Source organism: Platichthys flesus, chromosome 19 (assembly GCF_949316205.1).
Source record: "Platichthys flesus chromosome 19, fPlaFle2.1, whole genome shotgun sequence".
Taxonomy (NCBI): domain Eukaryota; kingdom Metazoa; phylum Chordata; class Actinopteri; order Pleuronectiformes; family Pleuronectidae; genus Platichthys; species Platichthys flesus.
This window is the reverse complement of record NC_084963.1, coordinates 13,147,076-13,158,745: the sequence shown is the minus strand read 5'-3', so window position 1 is coordinate 13,158,745 and position 11,670 is coordinate 13,147,076. Positions and strand designations below refer to the sequence as shown.

The 11,670-nt window shown below is 41.6% G+C and overlaps 2 protein-coding genes across 2 annotated transcripts; one reads left to right on the top strand and one right to left on the bottom strand.

Annotated features, from left to right (window-relative positions):
* Positions 1-2,041: 2,041 nt before the first annotated feature.
* LOC133975507 (beta-1,3-galactosyltransferase 9) lies at positions 2,042-3,570 on the bottom strand. Its single transcript, XM_062413475.1, has 2 exons — positions 3,484-3,570; positions 2,042-3,399 (listed from the first exon to the last, which is right to left on the bottom strand). Exons 1-2 carry the CDS (start codon positions 3,487-3,489, stop codon positions 2,329-2,331), a joined length of 1,077 nt encoding a protein of 358 aa, XP_062269459.1. The 5' UTR covers positions 3,490-3,570; the 3' UTR covers positions 2,042-2,328.
* Positions 3,571-4,512: 942 nt separating this feature from the next.
* On the top strand, positions 4,513-9,875 carry psmd5 (proteasome 26S subunit, non-ATPase 5). Its single transcript, XM_062413132.1, has 10 exons — positions 4,513-4,726; positions 5,716-5,860; positions 5,949-6,062; positions 6,152-6,280; positions 6,632-6,741; positions 7,269-7,411; positions 7,741-7,932; positions 8,015-8,124; positions 8,228-8,368; positions 8,543-9,875. Exons 1-10 carry the CDS (start codon positions 4,554-4,556, stop codon positions 8,798-8,800), a joined length of 1,515 nt encoding a protein of 504 aa, XP_062269116.1. The 5' UTR covers positions 4,513-4,553; the 3' UTR covers positions 8,801-9,875.
* The last annotated feature ends 1,795 nt before the right edge of the window (positions 9,876-11,670 follow it).

The window sequence follows — 11,670 nt, the reverse complement described above, 5'->3', positions numbered from 1 at the left end:
TAAAAAATACAATGCCACTCACATATCTGTATGGTAAGTAAATCCCCTCTAAAGCTTATTAATTCACACTTGTTCCTTGTTTGTTAAATGAGTAGAAATATCCAAAAGAACATGTAACTCATCAGGGATCCATTGCTTTGGGCATGCTAGCTTTTTTCCCCCTTCCAGTATTTGTGCAAAGCTAAGCCAACCATTTCCTGTTGGTAGGGATCTTTGAGTCTGACTTTTGCCACTGAAAATGAGTGTTGAACCATCCCTTTAAGATATTTCTTTAATGGTTTCTGTTACATTCATAAACAGTCTGATATGAAGATGGATGACATGACAGCTCCCCAAAAGTGTCTTGATCGCCACCTGGTGGCAGGCTGCAGTATAGTCATAAATTGCAAATACATGTTTCTTGAAGATGGTTTGTGTCATTTTAGGTAGTTCTCATCACACTGATATTTAATTAGCTATTTCATGCTATGAAACAGAGTGAAAAATTACGATTGACAGCTGAGTCACTATTCATTATTAACAGTCCAACAGCAGCATAGAAGACTGAAATAAATATCCGGATATCTTCACATTTGTGATCTTCATCATACATTGTATCACAAGTGGGACTTAAGTGACCAGTCTAAAAGTAAAGCATCATGGGGCCGGACGAGACAGACAGGAAGGTAAAAGGCCAGGGATCATGTGGTGCTGAAGCCATGGACTGGAGGTGTTGATGCTAACAAATCCAGATTAATCCCGGAGAGTGATCCGGGTTCACACTGATGGTACGCCAGTCAGGTCTTTAGCTGTGACTGGTCTCCAGCCAGAATGATTATAGACATGCTGAGATGTTGTTCTTTGAGTACCTTGGCGTGATGCAAAGAGACGGACAGCTTGGAAAAGCTCTGCAGACACAATGGAAACAGGCCAAGGTGGAGCAGAGTGTTGCAGTGTGAACTGCTGGCAGGAGAACAGAGGAGAAAAGAAGACGGTTGTGAAACACCCAAACATTTTGTTTGGTCAGCTTGTGGTGCTGGGACGGAGGCCCGACTTCACTTCTGTGGAATTTGAGGAGAGAATCAGCAGTTTGAACGGAAGTTAAAGAACATAATTCGACGGATCTAAAGGTTGCTAATCTTTATACTCTGTAAAAAACAGTGAGACACATTCATTTTCTGTTAAAAAGTTTTTTTACAAATCCCTGACTTGATCTTTTATCCATGAAATCTTAGCCAAAAGACTGGAAATCAGTTGTCAGATACAAAGGGATTCACAGATTGATCGGGTTTTCTTCATAGTTCAGGCAAAAAATAAACCCGCACGGAGCTCAGTCATATTCTCTGACAATGAGAAAAAGTGTGTTAACAGGACCATACCTTCAGAATTATTTGTTTATGTGATATTTTTTTATGTGTGTATCACACTTTGGTCAGATATGTATGATGAATTTTTTTTTAATTAGAATTTGACAACCACTGCCACAGTGTTTTGTCCCCATTTTGAAAGTCGCCCCACAACACACATCCACCCACACGGTTGGCTTCAATTGTTTTGCGTGATTAATTGGCCTCCACTCGGGACTGTGTGGGCACAGACTGTGTATCTCCCACTTGTTATTCTAATATATATAATAAGGGCAGTAAAACATCTTTAGGCCTTTTCTCCGTCTGTCTATCTCCATCGTGTGTAGGTGTGTCAGATCCTATGCTGGTATTGGTGCAGCTAAAGGCAATGGAGCCATTATTAATATTATCTGTATCTTTCTATATTTGATTTATCAAAACCTTTGCTGTGATGAAATACATTTGCTTACGTACATGGAGTCTATCATTATTTCTTGCAGCAGACATTTTGACCGAAAGCTTTATTTTAATAGCGGTTTTCTTCACAAAGTTACAAAGCACTTCACAAAAGAATTGAATATCAACAATAAAACAACAATAAAATGAAATCAATCAAGTCAAATCCACATAGAGATTCACACTTTTTTATATTCTAAGAAGGGATTTAAAAGCAGATGAAACAAGTCCTCAAGTTTTATCCCAATGTATGTCCACTCTTGATTAGCTCTCTCTCCATCCATCCATCAATCAATCATCAGGAAATAACCATAACAACTGGATTTTATTTTTATCGCTTTTATAATTCCCTCTGTAAAAGGCTAAATGTTTCATTTTCTTATTATAGTGATCAGTGCTGCCACACCAATACTTAAAGCAATTAAAGCAAATACTGGCCACCCACTTATGTACAAGGACAACAACTTTGCGCACCCTTTTTATTTCTTCCAACCCCACTTCCTGTCTGTCTCTGTCTACATCTCACCCACAAGCACACGCCATGTAATTAGGACAGTTTATCCAGGTATGCAAGGGCCTTGCATTTCACCAAGCCATAGTAGGTCTGGAACAGTGTGCATCTTCCGCCTTTCTCTCCCAGGTCTGCCCAAACTCTCTCCAGCTCACGATTCCCCATCCCTGCTGAGCTGAACAGGTAGTGGTAGCAGCAGGCGTTGTAAGGGATGTGTTTTTCTCCCGAGAACCTGGCGCAGTGGGTCGGTACCACACCAGCCCTGTGAGCACAAAGGCCCACAAACACAGCAGCTCTCACAGGAGCTCGAACCGCCGCAGAGGCTACGTACACTTTTCGGACCACATCCTGGGATAGAACATACGCCGTCCCGTCACAGTATTCATGCAGGTACTTGTCAGGGTAGAGAACGAGGGGAAGGTAGCCGGGACTTTTGGGGTCTCTGTCAGGTGGGTCTTTCTGGATCACCCTACCTAGGTAAATGTCCTCAGGGGGCCTGTGCAACCCGAGTAGGTAGCCTCCGATGGCAGGGAGATTGACAAACACAGAGTTCTCGGTGAGCAGGACAAATCGCGCCAGAGGACAGAAGGTGATGACCCAGCGGAGTGCCAGCACCGTCCTCTCTGATGGGCCCCTGAGGGACGAATCAGCCACGTCATGACCCTGCACCATGTCCCCATAGTGTTCAGACTCTCTCATGATGGTCTCCTGTGCATCAGAAGTCTGAGTAGATCCTACGAAGAACAGCACCTTCACGGGAAAGTTTTGGATCAGAGTTTGGTTGGCCCACGTCCTCCTGACTGCCTCTCGCTGGGTGACATTTGCTGGGGAGCTGAAAACTAGCGTGAGGAGGAAGAGGTCAGAGATCCTGCAGGCATCAGGGTTAGTGATGGGGTAGACCTGGGACACGTTCTCCCTGGCATTGCTCAGGTCCAGTTTCCTCGCTCTTTCCCTCACCTCAACAACGGTGCCATCGGTGTAGACAGCAGGCGAGGGCTGGAGGAGGTACTCCTCGACAAAGTCGGCCCCAAACAACAAGGCGTGGAAGAGCAGCACGTTGAAGAGGAGGAAACACCACTGGTGGGTACGTAGCTTGAACAGAAAGCACTGGCAGAAACAGACAGAGAATGAATGACTATGAACACAGCCAGACAAACTAAAATAAATATATATAAGCTGTTGACACTGTACCTGCATCACACGGCCTTGTGGTTTTTCAGCTGTGGGTGACCAGAGGACCTCTCGCTGCTGCCAGTGCTGCAACAATACTGGCTACAAGGTTTCCACTTTCATGAAACTCTATAGCTGCATGAAACTCTGCACCCTTAACCCAATGTTACAAACCTGGTGAGGAGGAGAGGATCCTGCATCAGCATCATACACATACAACTTTCATGATGGCAAGAAAGAATAGCTGGATCATACCACAATTTATTAAGGATCAACACCAGACATGCTTTAAAATATATAGAAATATTGAAATCTGAAAATTAAGCTGTGTCTGATGTGTTTTTTTTTACATAAACTTTTAAATAAAAAAATATCCCTTATTGAAAAATACAGCAGCTATGAACATCCAAACAATTTTAGTTTCATTTAGTTATTTTTATATTCCCAGTTCATCTACTGATGTGGGAACGTGAGTCTTCCAGTGTCTCATTATGCAATATCAAGCTTTCATGTTTTCAGGGTTAGTCAGTGAATAAACTCAACCTACAAATTATTGTCTGGACCCGATAGTAACAATATAATAGAAAAAGGAAGTGAGGAAAATTAAAAGGCAACGTAAACTCTTTGGTGGAGCTAATAAAGTATGTATTTGCTGTACATTTATTTACACGTGCAATTTTTGTGAACACAATAGTAAAAACTGATCAAAAGGTTGCAGCTATTATCCAACTGCTCAACATTGCATAATACAAGCATTGTAAAACTACATGATATTTTACAACATAATACAAGAGGAGGGGCTCTTACAGTATATTGTTTTAGATGCGAGGAATTGTTTGTAAAATGTTATTGGCCATATCTAACGGTTTTCATTTTTTTTAGAACAAAAAAATATACAAGAAAATACACTTCCCATACTGATGGTTACTGGATTCCCTCACCACTACACCTCTGTATGTGTTGGACTGGAGTGTAGTCCAACACACTGTCCAGCAGGTGGCGGTAAGGCGCCGTGATGCTGGACGCTCACGTTGTAAATCGCGGCGCCGAGGAAGTAGACGAGCCGGGGACAATCACAAACAGACTCAGTCATGGCGGCGTCCATAGACAGTTTACTGGAGGAGATCTCCGCGGTTGAAGACCCTATAGAGGAGCTGCAGGGTCTGAGAACAGCGCTGCTGTCTCTGCCTGTGAGCGCCCTGAGAGACGCAGTGAGCGGGACGCGCCTCGATGTCATTTTCTCTCTGTTGAACTCGAACCACAGGTCGGTCTGTCTCACTGTGTGCTCACCGCGTAAATAAAGAGATGGCTGCTATCTGCTGAGTCAGTCTAATGTCAGGATGCGACACCAGTAGCACCAGTAAAACCGGTGCTTCAGTGAGCTTGCTTAAAAGGACTGTGTTTGATCTGTGCTAGTTATTAGCATGCTAAGTGACTACAATGCTACAAAGAAAACAGAGCAGGTGTGAGATGGAATTCTTTTTTGTCACTTAGCCCTTTATCCCAAGTTATTAGCTTTAAAGAGAAGCTGACTTTTATATCCAATGTGCTCTGGAGGGTGTGCAGGGCTAACCTAGTGCAGGAATGAGGGAAACTCAGTACAGATGCAGAAGATCCAACATGAATGTGAGCACCCTCCTGTTAGAAAGGGTAGATCAGCACCTACAGGTCACAGTCACCGTTTAATTCAAGTGCTGGAGTGGAGAATCAACCAGTAAAAAAGTGTAATGGTCTTAATAATCAAAGCTCAGAGTTTGATAAGTGATAATGATACTAAGGATAATAAGTTAAGGCTGTGTTGGTCAAGCCATTATAATCAAGGACTATTGATGAATCTGATTGGTTCATTTAGTCCTTAAAATGTCAAATAATAGTGAAGAAATCAGCCCATGGTGTCGTGTTTAGTCCCAAAATATTCTGTTTTACTGTTAGGTAAATCAAAAAATACATCTTCACATTTGAGAAGCAAAAACCAGCCTTTTAGTCCAAGTGATTTAAGTATCAAATTTACAGAGAGCTTAAATCTTGCAACACATTAAGTTCCATCACCACTGACCGGTAGCAGGTTTCATAACTTCAAAGCATTAAACTACAGCCAGGTTCATCACTTATTTGAGTCCCCTGGAAACGTTTCCGGTGTCGTTTTTTGTAATTTGAACCACATTTCTGTATTTGCATGTGTGTCGACATTATGAGCACGTGCGTCAAATAAGGATGAAGTTGTTTTCTTAATTTGATGTGCTGTGTACACAGGGAGCAGGTCGAACTGTGTGTTGACATCCTTGAACGCATCCTGATAGCGCTCAGCCCTGAGCACCTGGCACAGAACTACAGAGCGGAGCTGCAAGCAGGTCTGAACCATCCTAATGAAAAAGTCAAGATACTCGCCTTGACACAGGTAGGCTGCACACACACTTGCACGCACACACACAGAAAGACACCTTTAAGACGTGACCAAATAAGGTGTCCACGTCTTTCTCGGGCAGATTGGCAGAATGATGGCGCACCCCGACGCTGTCACTAAGATCCTCAACAACCACGACATCCTTCAAGCGCTCATCCACTGCATTAGAGATGAGAAAATGGCTGTGGCAAAACAGGTGAAGATTGAGGCCCTGCCTTTACCAAGATGAACTTCTAACGAATCTATAATGTGATGGTGCACTTACTGTGTTTTTTTTTCCCGCAGGCCATTCAGTCCCTGACTAAACTGAGTCACTCCAAGTCTGGATTAGACAAATTGTTCCACAGCGAGCTGCTGAATGTCATGAAGGAAGTGATGGCCACAAGTGACATTGTCAGATACAGATTGTACGAGGTGCGTTCAGACGTGCGTCACTTGGTTTTGATGCTTAGGTGACAACTTGTACAATGTTTTAAATCTATTCTTAAGGAACCAGTAGAAGGTGTGACTAATCGGAACAAGAAATCATGCCAGAGTGTGGGCGACACTGATGCATTTATTTGAATGTTTTAATGTATGACAAATGATTTCATAACCATGTGAAAGCGTTTTAGTCACACTCACAGTTAAATGACGGCTGATCTTTCAGTTTGCTCTCTCCACTGTTTTCATGGAACCATCAAGCAGTCATTTAGCAGACTCTGTAAGCAGCTGAAAGATTGCCCACACTTACATTGACTGACTTGTTTTTTCTGCTGGTCGCAGCTGGTGGTGGAAATCGCATCTGTTTCTCCCATTTCTCTTGGTTACTGCGCCAGCAGCAGCCTCATGTCTCAGCTCCTCAGTGAACTAACTGGAGACGACATTTTGATCAGGTAATCAGATAACATAGAAACACAGGGGCAAACTTATTATATGGTCTGTAAAAACATAATGTTGTAGCTGCAGTTGCATTAGGTATCTCTTCCTTTCTTCAGTCATGTTCCATGCTATTAATCTCAGTCCATTTTAACTTCAAATCAATACCTCAGGATCCTTAACAATCTGTACACTATACATCCACATATGTCATTAACCCCTCAAATCAGAAAAAGAAAAAAACATTTCACATCCCATTTAAATTGGAAAAATGAAGAAATCTCAAGAAAGCAACAGAGAAGGAATCTTCCTTCCCCGATAGACGTACTGTACATGCAATAGATGTTCTGTGTATAAACAGGAGTATTTCAAGGGACTTTGTGGGAGGCCAGGCAACAAGGACCTGGGGGGGCTTCATGAAACAAATGACCTGCTTTACCTTTCCTGTTGCAATGCCGCTGTGTATTGAATAGAGTTACATTGTAGATTTCACAGTATGGATGATCACAATGACAACTAACATCTGTCTTTTTCCTTTCAACAGGGCCACAGCAATAGAGATGGTGACCACTCTAGCCCACAGTCAGCATGGTCGGCAGTATCTGGCCCAGCAGGGCATCATGGACAAGTTCTCCAACATGATCAGAGGAGCAGACACAGACCCCTTGTCCTCCCTCTACCTGCCTGGTGAGTCACTTTAGAAAAGTGTTCCACACAATTAATGGGCTGTATATTTACTTTTCATGCTTGGTTGCGAGTAGATGTGTTGAATTACTGTATAGGAGAACACTTGGCGTAAGAGATGATGTTGTTGGCATGTTTCACTTGGGTGAATTGAATGTGATTCTAAAAACAAGTCAGCCTGTGAACAACTGCATCAAAACATAAAGGACTGCAAACGTTTCCGTGAATAAATACAAATACAAACTTTGTAAAGTGGCAATCCGGGTTACATGGGACGTACTCATGAAAACAGGCTAAAGCTCATGTGTACTGGCGACATGTCACTCCTACAGGTTTGGTGAAGTTCTTTGGGAACCTGGCCATCGCCGACAGTCCGCAGCAGGTATGTGAAACCTACCCGGCCTTTCAGAACAAGGTGTTTGAGATGGCTCTGGACCCGGACGCTGCGGTGATCGGGGTGGCTCTGGACACTTTGGGTTTACTCGGAGCTACTGTGGAGGGAAAGCAGGTCCTGCAGAAAACAGGTCAGCTTGTCATGTGTCTTATTTTTCTTATTGTGTCTCCTGGATCTTGTCATTGTGTCTTAATTCTTTTGTGTGGTTTCAGGAGAAAAGTTCAAGGCCGTGCTGTTAAGAATGAGCAAGCTCGCGGGCTCCGGAGCTATGGAGCTGAGAGTGCGCAGCTTGGAGGCCATAGCCCAACTTCTCAGTCTAGAGGTACTTCTGTGCAGCATGAATCTTTTATGTCTAAAAGTCATCTTCAGAAATAAGAGATTGATCTGTTTCTGAATCTTAAATCAATGTTGTTGTTTTTTTGCAGCCAGAGCAGCAGACAGAAGATCTTTTGGCCCTGACAGAGTCCTGGTTCCACCTTTTGTCTAAGCAGCCCATAGACATGATCCGCACCATCAGCACTCAGCCGTTCCCAGAGCTGCACTGTGGGGCAATGGGGATTTTCACTGTGAGTGCTGAGCTGAATATAACTGTCTTACTATAACCTCCTGGTGTTACTGAACGAGTAACTTCTGAAACAACAAGGCAACTGTGGATATTGATATATTTTTCATATATATATATATTTTCCAAGAGCATTTGAATCTTGTTTGAAATATCTGTTTGTGTATGTGTGTTCCAGGCCATTGCCATTCAGCCCTGGGGTCAGAGGCTAATGGTCAGCACTCCCGGATTCATGGAGTTCATTTTGGATCGTTCAATGGGTCGCACTAAGGAGGCCAAGGACTCTAAGTTTGAACTGGTGGGGTCCCTCTTGTCTTCGTCAACAGCAGCAGAGATACTGGGCAGCCAGCATTACATCCGTCTGAGAACGTACCTCAGAGAAGGAGCTTACTATGTTTCAGCGGTGGCCACAGTCAGCACAGAAGGAGCGGAATGATTCACACACACTGGGATACGTTTCATGGGTTTCTGTTTAATGCTTACAGGTGACAGATAAGTGCCTGAATGATCGAAACGTGGGATAACATGTGAAGACAAATGTGTCTTCTCTGCTTGGTTTTTCACTTGCTCCTCTTATACACAATAATTTAATTATCAGGCGTTTCCAACATGATAACATCCAATCATCATTTTCAGCTCTTCTCCTTTATTTTACTTCATGAGTAAATTTAGTATTGTTTTGGAAAGAAATAGTATCCTCAAAGTTAATGCAGAGAACCGGTGTAAGACGAATACAAGTTTAGTTTTCAAACTTAGTTGTTCAGTGCTCTCAAACAAAAGGCATGAATTTGTGGATATGTCAAAGTTAGTAACTTCAAATATGAAATATACTTGAAAATTTGACATACTAGAAACTAAAGGGACAGTAAAGTTCACTGAGTTGTAATTTATACTTGTACATTAAAGGGGCATGCCACCATTTTATACATCAAATTTACTTTAATTGTCTTTTGGAGTATTACACAGTCTGTTGTGTAATGTCATCAGTTTATTCTCGGAGGCATGTAGTTTGGAGGATTTGGACATTGGGTAGGTTAATGAAAGAAACAAGTTACTAGTGCATTTTGAGAAATGTAGGATTTAGGGTTTATGGAACTTGACCCGTGTTGGAGACAAGTCAGGATGTGCTGGAATCTGATTAATTAATTTTGACTATTTTCAAAAAAATAAAATATTGCAGCATTGTCACCTTAAACACTTTACCAAAGACCAAAGGTCCACAAAGGTCCACATTAAACTCAGAAAAAGTATGTGAACAGTCTCTTTACCAGCTACAGGAGCCTGACAAGATGTTATGCTTTACTGTTCACTGTCCAGATTCTTATACAAACAAATCCCCGTCATTGTACACAGTATCTATCAAACACTACTGGACTCAACTGCAAACCACACTGATCAGACCCCTGCTCTGCAAATTCTTCAGACACTCACTTATTTTTGGGTCCAAATTATTTTTGTTTACCAAATATACTTTTTTTTTTTTATTAAAGAAGATTCTGTCTGACAAAGAACTGTGTGTTCTGACTTCTCTTTCTTACATAAACCTGCATAAAGACTGCTGCATGACCCATTGAATATCCCACTGAATTTTGGACTGCGACGGGTAGATTCCAGATCTTTTCAATTTCTTTAAACATGTTGTGATAGGGTCTTAGCCATGGTGGAAACGCTCTGAGTGCCCTCTTAGTTTGAGATTCTGTTTTCTGATCATCTCCACTAGGGATGTTCAGTGCTGCCTCTCTGAGCCACTATGTCAGCTGTCAAAATCTTAAAATCCATCTTATAATCATTAAATTAAATGTGATAAAACTACAGTAATAACAAGTAAAGTTTTACATAAAAAAAATACTTTCCAGCATATAATTATTAAAATATGATGACTTGTGTGATTGAAAGGTTTCTATAAATAATAATAGTGATTATACTGATTCGTTTCATTTTCTAAATATAAAACACCCACATGGACACTCGAGTTTGTAAACGACAAATAACATAGTGGAATTTATGAATTACTTAATGTCATATCTGCAATATTTCCTCATCCTCCTTCATTCCACCGCCCTAGTGATGTGTGAAACAGATTTTTCGACTTGAATCTACAAGAACATATCCATGTACAGCGTGGGATAATGTGACAGAGGAGACTCTCCTCCTGTCCGCTGGAAAGTTACTTCCCACTCCAGTCAGAGCGTCTGACTCAATCCCCGAACATCCATCAGCTGCCTCATGTCACCGTCTCACCAATGAATCATATCACCTCTCCCACGTCTCCTGAATACTTGCTACAGCTTGCGTCATTAAAAAAAATCTAGTCAGTCAATTTTTTTCAGTATGTTTTTTTTTTATTTTCCTTCTTTCTGTCTGCATGTGGCATGTCCTCAAGCATAGTGGAGGTCGTTTGGTTTCTCGTCCTTCTCAAATCTTTATGGTTTTTCATCTCTAATATTCAGTGTCAGTTAATGGCCTCCTCGTGAAGGATAGAATAACAACACACTAATTTTTCTAAATGTTCTGGCTGCAAGAATTGTTTTAATCTCCTCTGTGTGCAGCTCCATATTCACCAATGTCTGAATGTACTGCAGTCATCACACTAAAATATGAGCTGTAAGCATTTCTCCTATCTCTAGAGCTGTCGGCCTCTGGTCCCTCTCTGCTGTCAGAGAGTGTGAGGCTTCTCCTGGGTTTCCTCTGTGTGAGAGGCGGGAGGATCCACTTGAGCTCAACACTCACATTGACAAACACTGATGACAGGTACCAGGTGAAGGGAAACGCAGGCATTTTAATTCTATATTTGTATGCTGAGTAGAACTACCACGTGTCAAGCCAATGTGTCAACCTTATAGTCATGATCAGCCATAGTCCAATGCAATAACAACGCAATATCAATCAAACATGTTATTACTCAATTTAGCGATAATGTCTTAGGTGCAGATGAGGTAGATATGAAGACACATATAATACTTTGACTTAAAGAGATTAAAAGTCCTGATGTGTTCTGGAGAGTGACATTTTGAGTTGTTTTTTTATCAGGAGATTTATCAAGATTTATAAGAATTTGTCCGACGGAATACAGTAGATCCTTCATAAGCTGACATCCTATGTGAAGGATATTTATCCTAATATTTCTTATTTCCTTGGTCAAATTAATAAACATGCTGATGTTTATATAATTATTTTTCTTTCCTTAAAATCCTTCGTCCTGTAACACTTGTGAAAACAGATGAATTTAACTTTAATTTTGGTGAAAATGCACCATCCATGCCAAGTTGGCTGAATGAGAACTTCTAATGGGATATTGAGGGAGGA